At 32.2% G+C, this 19,655-nt stretch overlaps 1 protein-coding gene across 5 annotated transcripts; it reads right to left on the bottom strand.

Moving 5' to 3' along the window:
- On the bottom strand, nucleotides 265-10,000 carry LOC109355118 (myosin-2-like). Of its 5 annotated transcripts, none has more exons than XM_019598072.1 (25): nucleotides 9,106-9,999; nucleotides 8,427-8,528; nucleotides 8,188-8,331; nucleotides 7,955-8,105; nucleotides 7,826-7,853; nucleotides 7,511-7,679; nucleotides 7,245-7,308; nucleotides 7,102-7,115; nucleotides 6,927-7,011; nucleotides 6,680-6,783; nucleotides 6,441-6,579; nucleotides 6,034-6,152; nucleotides 5,791-5,943; nucleotides 5,599-5,688; nucleotides 4,848-4,925; nucleotides 4,583-4,741; nucleotides 3,746-3,943; nucleotides 3,313-3,518; nucleotides 3,099-3,234; nucleotides 2,604-2,733; nucleotides 2,200-2,310; nucleotides 1,990-2,102; nucleotides 1,375-1,581; nucleotides 511-1,010; nucleotides 265-477 (listed from the first exon to the last, which is right to left on the bottom strand). In XM_019598072.1, the coding sequence occupies exons 1-24, from the start codon at nucleotides 9,538-9,540 to the stop codon at nucleotides 546-548; spliced, it is 3,600 nt and encodes a 1,199-aa protein (XP_019453617.1). In that variant the 5' UTR covers nucleotides 9,541-9,999; the 3' UTR covers nucleotides 265-477; nucleotides 511-545. The 5 variants fall into 5 exon arrangements, with proteins under 5 accessions (XP_019453617.1, XP_019453615.1, XP_019453616.1 ...); XM_019598070.1 differs by having other exon boundaries at nucleotides 265-1,010; nucleotides 9,106-9,550; nucleotides 9,620-9,999; XM_019598071.1 differs by having other exon boundaries at nucleotides 265-1,010; nucleotides 9,106-9,550; nucleotides 9,937-9,954.

Here is a 19,655-nt window from a genome sequence, read left to right as displayed (position 1 = left end):
AGTAGAAGAAAAAATGGTTTTTGGATTTAAACTCATAACAGGTCATAAGATAATTAACTTTACCTTTACACCGATGGTTAGCATGTTTTCTTTGTGGACCAAAGAAGCAATCTTTCCTATGAACTAAAATAATATCAATCTTCACAACAACCAGTACTATGAAACTACCTAAAGGCCAGAACTTATTAAACTTATTAGTAGACAAGTTTTTCCGCTTATAGTGAAGATACCAACATTTAATATTTTAGGAGCTTCATCTTTTACAACATCAAAAACAGAATATACATGACCTATTACTGTTTTTCAGCCAATAAAGAAAAACAAATATGCATAAGCATAATACACTGTTCAATAGAACTATGAAACCTACAAGTGAACAACTATGCACAACCTATAACATTTTCACCAGGTAACAAAATTGGTAAATATACAATTGATTTCCCTTAGCCCCTCTAAGGACAGTTTATGACAGCAATCATTTAGCCATTTTTGCTGAATCTTCAGTTTTTCTATCCTTCTCCAGAGTCTTTGGAAACTGAATGCTATTACGCTCTCGAGTTTAATTTCCCCCACCATGTCCGCCGACTTTTATCCGCCTCTGATTTATGAAGCCTTGCTTTTGTATCGTGTAATCTAACCTTGTATTGCTTCTTCCATCCCTCAAATCTCTGTTTAAGTTTCCGAAGTTCTTGAATGTTATTCAAGTTAGCAGACTGCCCTGGTTTAACCTCATTCAGAACTTTTACTTCATCATCGAAGTTCTGTGTCTGCTGCTCGAATTCCATCATCAGATTGCTGACTGTAGTGAAATTAACATTAGCCAGTCTTCCTCCATCAGAAACAGAGAGACCACCAGAAATCTTCATAGGCGTGCTCGCACATGTTAGTTGAGATCCCACGGAAGTAGCATCTTCAGAATCATAATAGTGAGGCGACACAACATCACATCTTGTAGTTTGAACATTACCATTCTCAGAAGCAAGGCTCTTTCTAGCAGCAACAAGACTTATCTGCATTGAACTTGAATTAGATAAACTTCTAAAGAATTTGATAGTAGGTTTAAAGCCCTTTATGCATCTGATTAACCAGTAAAAAGTCCAACAAAGTCATGGTGGATCATAAAATCAGCAGCCACAAATTACTGTAAAAACTTGAAAAAAAATTCTCTCATTAGCAATGACAAATTCAAAGGTAAATCCTTCTTGATATCAAACTAGCATGTTATAACACTTCCAGCCAATTATTATTTAAGAATACAAGTGATCCAAGTTCAGTTTAAGATGAAATGCTATTTAGTTATGGAGAAGAGGAATAGCAGGAATTCATTTGTAGAATAAAGTGACACGAACTAGTTAGATGTTTAGTAGAACGTACCTGCAACGATGCCATCTGTCTTTGCCACACCTCCTCCACTGATTTCATCTTTGCCTCATATTCAGTCCACCTTTCCTCAGATTGTTTCAGCCGTTCCTTCAATTCAGTATTTTCCACTTCCTTCTTCTCTGCAATCGCTTCAGCATTGTCAACCCGCCTTTGGAGTTCTTCTAAAGTTGACAGGAGCTGCTCTTTGGTCATATCCTGCTAAACCCAAAACAAAAAAGAAAGACCCTTATCATGACTGGTGGGAGATTTCCGAAAGATAAACAGGAAATCCAATGGTTGATCTCTAATAATTTTATGCACTATCAAATTTGGATAGGATACACTCTTACAAATTTTGAATTATTTCCAATTGTTATACCAAACATGGGAATATTAAATATTGACACTTGCCTAAGAAATACTACTTAATGATGGTCAGAAGTGAACTGAAAATGACATGAGATTTGGGGTTCCAAATTGCCAAAAGTTTCAAGTCAGATAGAAAGAAATAAGAACAGGAAAATGTAGTTAGTGTACACAATAACAACAACTGTAAAATGACCATATAGATAGTTATCTAAGTTAAACACTGAGAAATGTGACTGGAGCCAAGTGCTAGTAAAATACCTTCACTTCTGGTTTCTTCACACGTGATTCGTATCTAGGTTTTGCATTCTCAGGATATTTCTTCAACTTGTGCATGCCACTGGCACCCTTTCGAACCATCCACCCACGAATTACTGCATGAAAAGGAAACGGATAACAACATAATAAGCCAACAACATGCAGCATCCTACCTGAGAGCAAATTCCAACAAAAAGACAGAACCATACTAACCAGACTGTAGTTGTATGATCGCATGGATCTCCTCAAGTTTTTTGGAATAAATTGTTATAGAAGATTTCACTGTAATACCATATTTTATTCTCGTAATTTCTCCACGAACAACTGAAATGTCACCAATATAGCAATTGAAAATTTAAGATACAAAGTTGAACCAATGTTATGAAAAATCAATAAAGAACTTTATGATTTGTGTTATCAATTTTAAGCATATAAAGTTCATAACTGAATGTATATCAACAAGGTCTTCGAATTATATTTTAGAAAGAATAAGGCAAACTTCAAAAGTTTCTTTTTTATTTATTTATCAACAATATGTTTTTATGAAATATGTGTGCAATGCCTAGAAATAGCAGATAGTTTTGTTCCAAATGAACTGATATTGATACTGGCAGTACCTGATTGTAATGTTGTCACTCCATTCGTAAATTCACGGAAGTAACTGCGAGCTTGATAACCACGGAAGCATTTTTGAACCCCGAGTATTCCCTGCAAAACCTGTTTTCTCTTATCCTCCAGTGCACCGATCTACAAAACCAACAAGGACACAAAACTAAGTAGGTCAGAAACTACAATATGAATGAATATATCCTCAACCCAAATCAAGACATGACCATTTCAGCATAAAATTTAATATTGTATCAAGCAAACAAATTCATGATTCAAAAACAAATTACTAATAATTTAGAAAAACAAATGGCTGATAAGTATGAGTAGTCTACATGTAGAGCTCTAGAAAAGTGCAATTTTTTGGAGTGGAAGCATTAATTATCTTCCATAATACTAAACTGTGGTCAGGAAGATATAAATTTAGTTATACGATTCAGGGGAAAAACACAAAGAAAGTACAAGGACTTCAAGCTCCCAAAGCAAGAGAGAAAGAACTAACAAACCTGCCCTGCTCGAAGATACAGTTTGGTGTAGCCAACTTGGTACATTTCACAAGGGATATTAAATTGTTGCAAAATAGCAACTGAGATGCTCAATGGATCCTGGGATACGTTGGCCTCAGAAAGCAGAAACCCGTACCTAGATACATGGAGGAACAGAATAAACCATCATTCAAGGTAATCTAAAAAGTAAAAACCATATGAGGTTCTCCACTACCTTTCAGAGAACTCTTGATGAGTCATTCGATTAGAATAACCGACCCTTGAAATTCTAGCAACCTCTAGAACTCCACAACACCTGATCTGTTGTAGGACAAGGTCTTCATCATAAATGCCAGGAAGCTGCTTAGTATTTGGCCTTATGCACTGAATAAAGTGAGGTTTGGTGCTTTCCAACTGACACATCAACATGAACAATTGACCCTGAAAGTATGAAACTAGTTAGAATCATTTCCATCAATTTATGGCATTCCACATACTTCTAAATATACTACTAAAATTCATGTACTGTGATTAAATAGTGTAATTTTCAGGATAAAGTTGATTGTCTAGAACCATCTCCTACATATCATGTCCTAATCTTCTTAAGAAACATTTCATTCCAAGTCTTAATGAAGCTATAACCAGCTCAAAAAATGCTACAATATTACCTTTAACTTCGTTCCAATACTCTGCTTTTGTGAGTCCAGTGCAGACGTGTGAAAGGAATTTGATTCCTTCTGAGACTGACTAGAGACTTTGGCGAAAAACTGCAGCAGTTCACAATTACATGACGACAGAAGTTGGACGGAATCAAATGGCAGCAAATCTCTGTTCTTCTCTAGAAAGCCATTTGTATCATACAAAACCTGGTAGAGGTCTAGATGTTAGTTTAATCACAGACGGAAAATGTTCACATTCTACGTATAACTAAATGATCAGAGACAGAAAATTAGAGAGGAGGATTTGCCTATAGCTACTTAACAAAACAACTCCAGCTATAAAACATCTTTCACATGCATAATTGCAAACTTAACATCCAAATGACACTGTTATCAAATGTTTCTATCGTATGAAGTAAAGGACACAATATTAAGGGTTAAATGTTTCCTGACACAGTAAGAATAACTTGTAGGTAACGAAAGAATAAATAAATAAATAAAACAGCATAGGAACTAGGAAGAGAGAAAGACATCTTCATGTTTAGAAACAACTAAACGACCATACTCACAAACTTGGGCATTGGCAAATCACATACTGTACGAGATTATTCTCCAGATAATGCAAGAGACGAATTACTATATCAGATCTTAGTACTGCCATTCACACAGATTTATCAATATCAGTATCGAGCATGTTTACACATTATATTCTAGTTTTTATATGCAATATTGTGGAAAAGAATGCAAAACTAAAACAAGTAAGTTAATTCGAATTTAAAAATTAAAATAAAGTATATTTGTATCAGCTAACTTCCAGAAGTCCTTAAATAGTGTGAAGAAAGTTACCTCCCCTCTATAGTGACGAACACCGAAAGCTCTGCCTCTTTCCCCTTTGAAGCAAGGATTAGGACTCAGATGCTGCTTAAGTTTATTGGCAAATGTTAGATCAGAAGCCTTGGGTAAATTTGATTCCTCATCCAACAAAGAGAGTAGACCCAAAGGTTTCTGCATATTTTTCAACATATTACATAATGACTACAGTAAGAATAATGTGAATGCAGCCAAGTGAGCCAACATTGGAAAACCACAAAACATCACAAAATACCAGTACCTTCTCAAAGAGATCCAAGCACTCTTGATTGTCCACAAAATCTATTTTAGTCCAATCAATGCCATCGGATTCATAGTCCTGAGACAAACAAAAAAGGTAAATTGCAACATTGCTGTTATGCATATCAATACGATTCATGTAGCTGACTCCACCTAGTGGGATTAAGGCTTGGTTGATGTTTTTTCTGTTATGCATATCAACTAAACCAAATGGCATCGAGAGCATGTCCTTCTTGAGTCTTATTTAAAGTAATTTTTCTGCATAACTTACGACCACTTCATTGCCATGATTGTATTTCAACTATAGAGACAACATGCTTGACTATCGCATTACAACCATTACAGTGATAAAAATATGACCCCTTTTCATTAGTATTATTAAGGCAACAAATGTTTGAAGTATTGGCCAAATCTGCTCTTTTCCAAGTGATAAAAGAAGTATCAAAGAAACAAAACCCTGCATCCACGCAACGTATTGAAATTAAAGGTACTTGGCATAAAAATAACACTCTTAAAACATAAATGCACATAAACAAAAACCATGCAATTGCATCACGTTACTGTGTACTTGATGCTATACATAGCCGGTCCTAAGCCCCGACAAAAGGTGAAGGTTGTATTAGGCAGTCGAAAGTCAACCTAACTCTCTATGATATGCAATTATGCATCACACTACTGCATTCAAATTAAAGATAAATGGCATCAAAATACCTATCATTATTAACTCATTAACACTTAAAATAGTTACAGACCTGCTGCTCAAGTTTAAACAAATGCCGATTGAAATGTTGTTGAAGCCTCTCATTGGCATAATTTATACAGAATTGTTCAAAGCTGTTTTTCTGAAAGAGGAACAGGAAGATATCAGATCACATACAAGAAAGAGTTAGAACATATACAATACTCTTTGAAGCATAAGTTAAGCATTCATACAAACTGCACACCTGGAGGGTCTCAAACCCATAAATATCAAGGATACTTATGGATTTACCGGTACATTTTTTACCCACTTGAAGTGACTTGTTCAGTTGTTCTACTAGCCACTCAAACAAGGTTGCATAGATAAATTTTGCAATTGCACCTCTAGTATCAATTGCCTGAACAAACAATGTGAAAGAAAAAATAATATGGAGCACTTCGGAGCTATAGAAAATAGAACAATGGTAATGTTTAAGTAATAAACACACCTGCTGCAGTGACAGCTTTTTGGTAATAGTACCATCTTCAGATTGAGCTCGACCGGTAGATAATGCTGCCATTAATTCCTGGGAGCTGCAGCCCATCAACAGGGCCGCACTGGTTACAGCTGCCAAAACAAATAGATAAATTAGATTCACTTTTGTTGTAAGTGAAATTTCATATATGCATTCTTATGTTAATATTTTAATCAGTCAAACTGAACCACTTCAAAGACCTTCCATACACAAAACAAAACATAATTTGGTTGGGTACAGTATATGATATTGCAAAAAAACCAAGTCCCAAGTTGCTTTAAGATTCCAATGATACATAGAATCACACAAAACGAAAATAGACAACTAGTCTACCAAATGAAAAGGCATGAATCACATGATACATACACTGCTAATCTTACCTTCATCATCAACAACCTCAATGTGATTTTCACTGTCATTAACTTGGAATGATATATTTCCCAACCATAGTACTGCAGCAACCATCTTAAAGATCAGCTCTTGATCCTCTTCACAAATTTGAACAGTATCCAGTGCTCTCTGGGGAAAACACATATGACAGTAGGGATGACATGAGACCTTACGAGACAAACAAAGTTAAAGAGGCTATTGTACACCGAACAAACTATTAAGTAAATACCATCAGCTCCTGAAATTTTCTAGCATCATCAACACCGGCAATTTTCACGCAGTCACTCTGATTAAGATATTTATATTCACTGATAGGTCTAAGATTCAGCGTCTCTGCAGAGGATAGAAAATGAGTCTATATGAGTGAACTTGTTTACAAATTTAATTAAGTTGACGAAGAAAACACATTGCGAAGATTATATACATAAAAGTACAGTTATTAAAACCAGTTGGTAGATTGCATAGAATATATACACCTTTAAGAGCAGATGAAGCTCCAGCACAAAGTTGATAAAATATGTGATATGACCTCTCAGTGCTGCCCGATTGAACCACTCTTGACTGCTCACAGGAGACATAATTATTTCACAAGTGACAAACTACAAACATTGTGTTCCACGCTTTAAGTTCAAATAGGAAATTGCAAATTACCTTTTCAAACAAAACTGCTCGAGCATATGGGTCGGATTGAGAGTGAGACAAACACAGCCAAAAAAATAAGTCAATTTCATAATTTCAATAGAAATCACAAATAAACACATCTGCAGTAACATATATAGGTTGAACATGCTTACAAGTTTGAACCTTCGCCCCGCATATTTTACCCATTGTGGTGAAACAAATTTCAATCAATTTTCCCTGCACCGAATTCAAAATGTAAAGCAATTAAACTACTTAGCCTTTAAAAATGATTCAAAAAGTGCCATATATCCTTGAAAAATCAAAATTAAAAGTAAAAGAATATTATGAACATTCTTAATAGGAAACCTATAAGGTGCTAGAAATTTTATAAAACAATAGCAGGACTTAGTTCCATTATACTAGAGAAACACAAACTCACAAATCTGCTAGAGTTGTCGTTCTCAAATGTTTTTGCATTCCCAAAAGCTTCTAGTATACAACTTGTTTGAAGGAGTTTGTTTTCTATCCCACCACTGCCACCACCAACAGCAGCTAAGTATTGGATAGCAATTTTTGCCGTCTCTGTCTTCCCAGATCCACTCTCACCACTGCAAACAAAATTCTTATGGTGGCTATTAACAAGTAAACCAGTGATTATATCTTATAATTACTATGACAATTCAACTGTAGTGAGTACAGAAACATATATTACATCATAAACAAAACAGGACCTCTAATGTACCAAGTTGCTTACCTTATGATTATTGACTGATTTACTTCATCTGCAACATACAAAGAGCAAATAGAAAACCTTAATAAACATTGATTCAAGTACAACATACAGATCTCGAAGGAGGAGACGGGAAGGGAGAAGTTCATTCACCTCTTAGCATATCGCTATAAGCTGCATCTGCCATAGCATAAACATGAGGAGCGTCAATAAATTTCTGCCTGTAAGCTGAGACATAATCAGTTCCATAAATCGAGAGGTCTTTGAAGGGATTGAGTGCAATCAAAACGGGACCTGCTTTACTCTGCATTCAGAAAGCACATACAGCATATGAGAACATATAGATGATCACCCAATTAAAAGAAAAGGCAGAGCAGAATACATACATAAATCATCTCCTTAGAATATCTGAACTTAAGATTACGAAGAACTGATGGCTCGTTCAAATAACTGAGCTTCATAAGATCATCCGCACCCTCTAAAATATCAGGATTAGCTGGTAGGAGCTCTGATCTGTCCACTTTCATAACCTGAAGCAACAACTCAATGACACAAACAACCTGTCACTGAGCATACTCAACATTGCACACTATCTTTCAAATAGAGAAAAAGGTTAAAAACTTACATTTCTATTTGAGATTGAAACAGATGCTTCCTCTCCTGAGGTTGACAGTATTGTTCCTAGTTCCCACTTTCCTCTTGGTTCCTTACACCAAACACGAAGTTTCTGGATGTAACAGCCAAAAAAAGTAAGTAAATTTAACAGATCAGTGCATGCTATTAACAATGTTTTAATACATAGCAGTTAGTTATAGACAAAAGAACAAATATGAAGCCCATGCACAACTCTAAATAGATAATAGCCACAAACATAAATTTTATAAGGAACTTCCATATCTTCAAACCAAAGTGTCAACAAGTCGTTGGTCTGGTGGTGTAAGGCCCTACTAGATCCCCAAATAGACCAAAAGTTCATGGATTTGATTATTGGGAACGACACTTTTTGAGAGGGGCAGCCACAACCGCGAAAGGGATTAGTTCCTTACCATAGGGTGAGGAGATAACCTTGGTCATACAAAAAAAAAACAAAGTAGCAATTAAGCAAAGTGGGAGCCAAACACTAATAACCAGTGCTTAAAAAAATTAATCATCTTCCAAGTTAATGCAACAGCTTAGATGTAAACACCGATCAGGAACCAACAAACATTTTTATTTCAAAGTCATAAATCATAAGTCAAAATCATTTTTATTTCAAAGTCATAAATCATAAGTCAAAATCATTTCTATTTCAAGTTGCTAATTACCTTTTTGATGAAATAAGAAATGCAGTCATCCTCCAACTCCTCAATCTCCCCTGATGAAGCATTACATGTCAAAAGTGACATGTTCTCTTGTGGTGTAGCACAATAGTATTCCACATCCATCTTCACCCTCTTGCTCCCAAAACTACTACTTCTCTTATGTCCCAACTCTTTCTCCTTCCTCATGCTCTCATCCTTGGCATCAAATCCATTTGGCAAACACTCCTCGGCACCGTGGTCACCGCTGACCTTGAAGTCATTCAAGTTATTCGGCAAGGACCGCCTCGCCGAAGGAAGCCGTGCCCTTGAGACCGGCCGTGGAGGCAATGCCGGCGGCGAGTCCTTCTGCTTCTCTTCTTCGTCCGTCTGGCGAAGCGAATCAAGCATTTCTTCCAATCTGCTCCTTGTTAGGGAAGATGGTAAAGATGATAGCATCATCTTCTTGGTTCTGTTAACAAAATTAGAAATTTGAAAAAAAGTAAATAAAAATCACAAATTTTCCCTCAAACTAACGTGCCCAACTCGAAATTCTAACACCCCAGTTTGAGTTTCACCACTGCATTGCCAAAAGATGCGAAATTGAAGATACCCTTTTGAGATTTGAGGTCCACAACACTAGTTCACCGGTTTAGTCCGAAACAGGGAAAAAAACCGGTACAAAAGAAATGAAAAGAAAAAACAAACGACGAAAATCTAAGTTTTGAAATAGATATAATTGAAAATGAAGGACGTGGTGAGAATTGGTGAAAGCATGAGTCACGAGGTTTAAAAAGTAAGAAGAAGAGGTGGAGAAAAAGATTAAGGTTGTTGTGTTTTGTTTGGAGAGAAAGGAACCTGCTTCTGAGACTAACCAATTTGTGAAAATTGCTTATGTTGCACTTGTTTGTAATAGTGTTCTGTTTTTTTTTTCTGTGTTTGTCTCTCAAACCAAACATATAAAATAAAAGTAAAGAAATAAATAAAATGACATTCATTGATTTAAATTTGAATTTGTTCCTCTGTTTTTCAGGTGAGATGTGACAACCGAGTGTTTGAATATGATAGGGGCAGTGATTTATTTTAAGCCACGAATACAAAACTTCAGAACTAAATGGATAAAATAAAATGAAGTATAGGACGGAAGGACCAAAATGAATTGAACTAATCCACATTCATTTGAACTTAATTTATTATTTACTTCCATAACATCATACATTTAAATTGAAACTATAGATTGAAATAAATAGTTAAACTTCAATTTTAAATTAATTCATTAAAAATGAGAATAATCCTTATATAAAAAAATATACATGAATAATTGAAACTTCAGGTTAATTAATGTTAATGTGGTATTACTTAGAAAATTATTTACACTTATATATTAATCTTGACAATTTAAATAAAATTTTATTATCATTTTAATTGTACTCATTTTGTACATTAATGATTGTTCATTTAAGTCACTTTCTATTTATATATATAGACAATTTTTACTTAATCACCTATAACTGATAGCTAATTTATTAATGAAGTTCACAAAATTTCTAAAAGTGCTTCTGTTAGGCCTTTAAACTTATGTCAATAGGCGACATAAATATGAGCTGAAAAACATTAAACTTAGATCAAGATTAAACTTAAATATCATTCATGAGTAAAACTGAAAACAGTCAAAGGTAACAAATTTATATAATAATAATAATAAAAAAGGACAATTAGAGAAATGAGATGGATTTTTAGGGAAATTATTACAAAAGTAGGTCTGTTTTTTGTGTGATAATTTTTTTCTTCTCCGTTGGGAAAAAGTCTTAGAAGTTAAAACTTAAATCTGTTAACTGGTGAAGGATTTTATGAAACGAGATAATGAATTTTAGAATTTTATTTCACAAAATATTCTTGTTATTAGTAATATTAATGCTGTTGCTTTTTTATAGTTTAAAATTTTATTTTATTAAATGTTGGAAAGTGAATTCTCAGTGTAATACCTAACAATAAATAAATAAAAATTAGCCACAATTGTTTTGTCATTTAGCTGTGTTTTGTAGACTATAACTAGGTGACCAACTACAGCATCTCAACATAATTCATAAGATGAAAGATACTTTATCAAAATGATGAAAAATAAATTTTGTGTTAAGTAAAACCAACTTTCCAACGTTGACAAATAAATTTTCGAACTTATCTATAGGAAAGAAACCCACTCAAATACAAAATGAAATTTCAACTTATCTATTGCAAAAAAAATATATTAAGAATCAAATAGAGTAGTAAGAAAAAATCGTATTCATTTACTGCCAAAATGTCATTTCCTTCTTCTCCAACCTATAATGATTTCAACTTTCACTTAGAAGGCAAGTGAAGCAATGCAGAATCAGTGGCACATACCATAGCCAACTTAACAATAATTATACAAAAAGAATATTCCAGACCCAACTTCACACGCTATTCTCTTCCTTCTCATATCTTGAGCGTTACGATCACGGTAAAAATGTTATGTAAATACAAAAAATTATTGTTTGGGATTTTTTAACAAATAAAATGAGTGAAATGGAAAGAAATTATTTGCCCTCAAATCCAAGTTTTGTTGCCCAAATTGGGATGAAAACAATATAATGAATTTATTCTTATGTTTTAATTTTATTTCATACTGTTCCCTTTTTCATGTTATTATATTTCATTTTAACACATTCTCTTCCATTTCTGAAACATAATTTTTTTCGTACTAAGGATATTTTCTCCTACATATTTCTCTCCTAGTTAAAGAACTAGTCATTTTAGGGTATTAGGTTAAGAAATTATTTCATGTTATTAGGTTAAGAAACTATTTCATGTTATTAGGTTAAGAAACTAGTCTTATTAAGTATCCTTCATAGGAATTAAATCATTAATTTTTTTATTTTTTCGTAGATCTAGCAAGACCTTATACCATTAGATCAACATATTGTTGGTTTATGAAACATAATCTAAATGATCATATCATAGACAAAGAACCTGGAAATAAATATTAAAGAGTAATCCAATTTCCAAAGAGAACCCACTCTTTTGTTTCAATTTTATTTCATTCCATCCTCTTTTCCTTTTTGTTCATACCTTTCCTTTTTCATGCTACTATGTTTCATTTTGTTATATTCTCTTTTTTTTTGTTTCTCACAGATATCATCGCACTGGAGACAATTATGTCTAAGCCGGGAACATCCACAAATATGTGGGGCTAACTCCCCTATTGGTATTTTTTCTATCCACAAGACTCAAACCCGAGACCTTACTTAAGGGGGATCAAACATGTACCACTTGAACCAACGTCTATTGATTTGTTATATTGTCTTTGAAACATGATCTAAAATATCATATTATAGAAAAAGAACCCGAAAATAAAAATTAAAGAGTAATCCAATTTCCAAAGAATGAGGCATATTTTGGCATGCATGTTATTTGTCCCTACAATAATTGCAAAGAAAATGATAGTCTCACGCTAGCATTATCTAGAAGGATAAATTAGTTAATATATTGTGTTTTAGTACACCTAATGCAGAACTTTAAATGGGAAAACAATGATAACAATATGTGTTTGGCTTTGTTGAAAAAGACATGATCAACTGGAAATAGCTTTTGTCCCATAAAGCTTTTGAATTTCATTGAGGGCCACACACATCAACTAAAACTTGAACTTTCATTCATGCTTAATTTTATCATTATCAACTTTTATTCTATTTTTTCATGTCCTTCATTTTATCATAATCAACTTTATTCTATTTTTTTATTGTAGTTAATTGATTATATTTGGAAGTCAAAGTTCAGTTGAGATGGTGACATTAGTAGATGGAGTTTTGAATAATTCGTCTCTTGGCATTTACATCCATTGGTTCTTAATTTCAGTTTTTCATTAAAAACCCATAGAGCCATATGGAAAAGGAGGGGGCCTAATCAAAACTATTTAGCAAGACAAAAAAAAAGTTTTAGAGTAAAGATTTATTTTTTTATCTTTCAAATTATTTGATACCAATATGGTTCATACAAAATTTAAAAACTTTAAATGGTCCTCAAGTATTTTAAATATTGGTCCAAATAGTTTTTTATTTACATTTTTATAACTAGTTTTTGAAACACTTTAGTCTTTGACTAACATTTGTAATCTTTATGAATTAGTTTAAATTTTTACATATTATGAACCGAACTGATACAAATTATGATTTTAAAATATGAAAGTGATTATTCACTCAAAGAAGAATACACCATACACTTATGATGGGTGTGTATACATTCCCATCCTTTTAAATCATAAGTGATTAAGTGAAAGTAGGAACTTAAATCCAAAGGGTTTGTATTAACATGTGCATGGCTTTTGAGGGAATGTACAATCCACTTTGACAGTAATGATTCTGTTTGGAGAACCACGTGAGTTGTCTTACTTTTACTACGTGGAAAGGAATAAGTGTCTGACACTTCTCCACTTCTCCGGTGCCAAAATTAGAATAGTCACTATAGTTATCACACTTCCATCTTATATATGTTGTTATATCAATATTTTATAAGATATTTAACTCTTACATAGTTTCCTTCTTTCATAAAGTAGTGTTTGAACTTGTAGTCTCCATATGTAATTTCTGACTCCGTGTACCTTATTCTCACTTTTTTGTTTTAAATATAATATAATATATATATATATATATTGATAGTATAAAGATAATAAATTATCTACCGTTTATTTATACATTTTTCTAAGAGTTAATAATAATTGAAAATAAAAAATAAAATAATATTGTATAAAAAATTTATATTGTTGATGATTTGTGAACATCCATTTTTGTTCGGCCCAGAAAAAGTCCAAACACTTTTTAAATAAAAATAATAAATTATTTTAATTTTATTTATTTCAGAATTTTTAATGAATAAAAATAATAAAACTATTTTTATGAAATTTTATAATTTTTTTAAATTAATTAAATATAACAAAACAAAATCAAGTTCCTAAATCTAAATGATTAGGTTAACTAAAAATTCGAAAAAAGAATAAACAAATGAAGTTCCTAAATCTAAGGGATTGGGTTAACCGAAAATTCAAAAATAATACTAGATAAATTAATATTGAATCCAAGTTATTAGGTTGACCAAATGTTCAAAACTAATTTAAATTTTAAAAAATTATTTTAGAAAACAAAAAAAATTTGATTTAGGAATGGGCCACCATGAGCCCATACTCTTTTTTTTAAAAAGGAGAGAGAAAAAACGTTTTTTATTTATTAATTTTTCAAATTTTTAATGTATAGGAAATAATTAAATTTATTTGTGTCCATATTTTATAAAATTTTCGAAATAATTTAAATAATTAAATAATCAAATCTAAACAACCTAATTTAAATTTGAAAAAAGAATAATGGAAAATTATTCAAATAATAGGAGAAGATAGAATCAAACCAGTGAGTTAAGATTCCTAAATTTAAGAGATAAAATTTATCCGGATTTGAGTTTTTGTCAACCGAAATTTAGGGGTTGAGAGATTGAAAGTTCACTATAAATAGAGCATGTGGTGAACATAAAATTTGTACACTGAAAACAATGAAAAACCCCTAAAAAGCCTTGCCATACGTCATTGTTCAGATTTCCCATAAGCCATTATCCAGAGCAGCAGTGAGTACATTTCACGTTGTGCAACCCTTCATCCCTCAAACCATAGCAGTCGAATTTGATTACCATTCATATCTTCACGTTTGACTTTCCCTTCAGTCAATCAGAACGCGAAAGGTGGCCCGGTTTTGCTACAACCGGCCACACCGAATCCTGCCCTCTTCGAGAGCAAAGAATTTGCTGCATGCGGATCCACGCCACACGCGTGCGTCCTTCCTATTCAGCCAGCCACATCCTGACACGTGTCTTGGCCTGCCCATCATGTTGATCCCAACCAGTCAGATCCTGCCACGTATCCCCTTTGTTCCAGCTTTTCCACACACAATCCATCCCTCAACAGAGTATTAATTTTTATTTCTTTTGTTGCCAGGTGCGTTATTAATTGGTAAGTTCATCCATTTGGCACTAGTTCTGTAAAAAAATTATATTTCTTTAATCTGTGTAAATAAAATATAAAAATGTATGCATGTTAAATAAAATGGGTGTTATTAAAATAACTTTATAATTACATGAAAAACATCATGCATAAAAAAAGAATCATTATTATTTTAGTAAATCTTTCAATTTCATCATTGTGTATTGTAATTGGTTTTCATTATTTTGTCTTGTTTATAAATCTTCAAATAATATTTTTATTAAATAATGGACCAAATGTGAAAAAAATAATTATTGATAAAATTTATTTGAATTAATAAATGTACCTAAACATGGGAAAATTTGCAAATCCAATAAAAAATTGTTTTTTATATATCTATTTATTAATCAAACTTTTTTAATAGAAATCATTTTCTAGAAATAAGTTGGATAGACTAATAAATTGTTTTTTAACCTTTTTAAATAAAACATGACAAATAAGTTTTTCAAAAAAATAAATTAATTTTGGGATTTAATCAAAGATAGAGAGAAGGTCACGCTACACCGCTTCTTTTCAATCGATTAAATCTCAATCAATTTAGTTCCATTTTTTAAAATAACAAAATAACAAAACATTTTTATAACAAACAAAACTTCCAAATATATATTTTTGACTAAAAAATATATTTTCTTTAATTAAAATACATTCAACCAATAAACCATTTTCTACTTAAAGAACTATGTCAGCACTGATCCTCTTAATAGGGGTACATAGGACCAAAGTCAATATTGTCAGGCACAATAATAAAAATAAATAATTTTTTTCATAATAATTAGCTAATTAATCATAATAATAAAGTCAATTATTTTAATGAAGGGTACCACTTAAGGTGAGCGGATATAGTGCTAATACATTTCCTACCTAATAACCGACTCCCGAACCTGGATATCTAAAATCCAAAAGCCCAAGGTAATTGGACTTTAAATATTTTTCTACATTTTTAACTATAAAATGTAGTGGCAACACTAAACAAAGTCGTGCAACCGAAAATTGGAGCACGACAGTTGGCGACTCTGCTAGGGACTTTTTTGAGAGAGTCCGACCCATAATCAATAAAATATGTGACTGTTTATTTACCATTATTATCATTATTTTTTATTTGGTTGATTAGTTAATTTCCAATAATGTTGCATGCTTAATTAGTAGTTGTATGTATAAATATGAATTATATACTTAATTATTAATTACATGCTTAATTATTAATCATATGTATAAATATGAGTTATATGCTTAATTTTAATTGTATGTATAAATATGAATTACATGCTTAATTATTAATCATATGTATAAATATGAAAATTATATGCTTAATTTTAAATTATATGTTATAAGTATGAAAATTGCATGCTTAATTAGTAGTTGTATGAATTACATACTCAATATTAGTTGTATGTAGAGATATATGTTACATGCTTAATTATTAATTGTATAAATTACATGCTTAATTAGTAATTATATGTTGCGTATATGAATTATATGTGCATGTATGTATTGTTTTTGTATTTTGTGATATATAATGTACACATTTTAGGCACACAAATATGCCCTACACCCGGATATTAGTGATACATTTTTGGATAGAAGGGACACTAGCCTCGCTGATCGCGGTTTTTGCCGCTTCTAAGTGTTGGTGATGTGGACCACTCATATTGTTACCTCTTATTCAGCTGCTCGAACTGGTCTCCTGTTTATAACACCATAATATTTGGGCTTTTCTATTTGAGAGATGCAATATGTGCACATTTATAGGGAGTCTAGAACTTGCCAATGGCGTCCATTGTATGTTAGAACCTAGTCCTAGGACGTTGTACTTGTTGTGAATTGTTATGATAATGTTTGTATTGTAATACATTGTTTAGAATTTTGTCATAGAAAATAAAAACCATTAAAACATTGCATCCTTAAGGGCAAGTCTAGTTCCCTCGCTAAGGAGATTGTTATAAAGATAAATAGGGCATTCCACTTTTTCCCCTATGTTAGCCAAAACAATAGAAAATTATTTCAAAAAATATATATATTTATTCAGTAATTATAATGATGGCCATAATTCATATCCATTCATTTATTATTGCATTATCCCATTTTATATATAAGTAATTAATTTCTATGTATTTTAATCTAATAGGTGCATTTTATATTAAAGGAGAGACCATTTCAAAATTTAAAATGATGACAACAAATAATTCTAGTAGCATATTGGCACCCGAAAAATCAACAAAATTAGAATTGTCAATAATTAATGTGAGTTTCTTGGCTGAACAAATTCCCAAAATTCCTGAAGAAATTAAGAAGCAATTTAGAGATAATTATGAGGAATTGTTGGACCTTGTGTTAGTCCAAGTTCGTCCCCAAGACCTGGAAGTTATGCAAGTTATGATTCAGTTCGGGAATCCCAAGCTTCAAGTATTCGAGTTCCCTAACCTTGATGTTGCTCCAACCATAGAAGAATATGAGGCTCTTTTGGATTTTACGATGGAGGGTAGATTAAAGCTATATCAGTTCACAGGGGGCAAGTTGCTAACAAAGGCAGTATAGAGGCTCATATCGGTGTGTGTCCAGAACCTTCAGACTTTACCAAGCAAGGAGGAGTAAGTGGGTTCAAATGGCACTTTCTAAAGAATCATTTTGGAGATATTGGAGATATGATTCTTCTTATAAACCATTTTGGAGATAAGATTCTTTAGAAAGTGCCATTTGAACCCACTTGCTCCTCCTTGCTTGGTAAAGTCTGAAGGTTTTGGACGTACACCGATAAGAGTCTCTATACTGCCTTCGTTAGCAACTTGCACCCCTGTGAACTGGTATATCTTTAATTTGCCCTCCATTGGAAAATCCAAAAGAGCCTCATATTCTTCTATGGTTGTAGCAGCATCAAGGTTAGGGAACTCGAATACTCGAAGCCTGAGATTCCAGAACTGAATCATAACTTCCAGGTCTTGGGGACGAACTTGGACTAACACAAGGTCCAACAATTCCTCATAATTATCTCTAAATTGCTTCCTAATTTCTTCAGGAATTTTGGGAATTTGTTCAGCCAATAAACTCACATTAATTATTGATAATTTTTTGATTTTTCGGGTGCCAATATGCTGCTAGAGTTATTTGTGATCGTCATTTTTTAAATTTTGAAATTGTCTCTCATTTAGTATAAAATGCACCTATTAGATTAAAATACATAGAAATTAATTACTTATATACAAAATGGGATAATGCATGAATGAAAGAATGAATGGATATGAATTATAGCTATCATTATAATTACTGAATAAATATATATATATTTTGAAATAATTTTCTATCGTTTTGGCTAACGTAGAGCAAAAAGCGAAATGCCCTATTCATCTTTATAACAATCTCCTTGGTGGGGAAACCATACTTCCCCTCAAGGATGCAATGTTTTAATGGTTTTTATTTTATACGACAAAATTCCAAACAATGTATTACAATACAAACATTATCACAACAATTCACAATAAGTACAACATCCTAGGACAAAGTTATAACATACAATGGACGCCCTTGACAAGTTCTAGACTCTCTATAAATATGCTCATATTGCGCATCTCTCTCAAATAGAGAAGCTCAAATATTATGGTGTTAGAAACAGGAGACCAGCTCGAGCGGCTAACTCATAATAAGAGGTAACATTATGAGTGGTCGACATCACCAACACTTAGAAGCGGCAAAAATCGCGACCAGCGAGACTAGTGTCCCTTCTATCCAAAAATATATCACTAAGATCCGGGTGTAGTTGTGTGCCTAAAATGTGTACATTATATATCACAAAATAACAAAAACTATACATATACGCAACATATAATTCATATACGCAACATATAATTACTAATTAAGCATACAATTTATACAATTAATAATTAAGCATGTACCATATATCTCTACATACAACTAATAATTGAGTATGTAATTCATACAACTACTAATTAAACATGTAATATTCATATTTATAACATATAATTTAAAATTAAGCATATAATTGTCATATTTATACATATGATTAATAATTAAGCATGTAATTCATATTTATACATGCAATTAAAATTAAGCATATAATTTTCACATTTATACATATGATTAATAATTAAGCATGTAATTAATAATTAAGCATGTAATTCATATTTATACATACAATTAATATTAAGCATATAACTCATATTTATACATATGATTAATAATTAAGAATGTAATTCATATTTATACATACAACTACTAATTAAGCATGCAACATTATTGGAAATTAACTAATTAACCAAATAAAAAATAATGATAATAATGGTAAATAAACAGTCACATATTTAATTGATTATGGATCAGACTCCCTTAAAAAAATCCCCAGCAGAGTCGTCAGCTGTCGCGCCCTGATTTTCGGCTGCGCGACTTTGTTTAGGGTCGCAACTACATTTTATAGTTAAAAATGTAGAAAAATATTTAAAGCCCAATTACCTTGGGCTTTTGGATTTTTGATATCCAGGTTCGGGAGTTGGTTACTAGGTAGAGAAGGTATTAGCACCATATCCGT

Source organism: Lupinus angustifolius, chromosome LG08 (assembly GCF_001865875.1).
Source record: "Lupinus angustifolius cultivar Tanjil chromosome LG08, LupAngTanjil_v1.0, whole genome shotgun sequence".
Taxonomy (NCBI): Eukaryota; Viridiplantae; Streptophyta; class Magnoliopsida; order Fabales; family Fabaceae; genus Lupinus; species Lupinus angustifolius.
The sequence above is the reverse complement of the archived record's forward strand: the minus strand, read 5'-3'. Positions and strand labels throughout refer to the sequence as shown.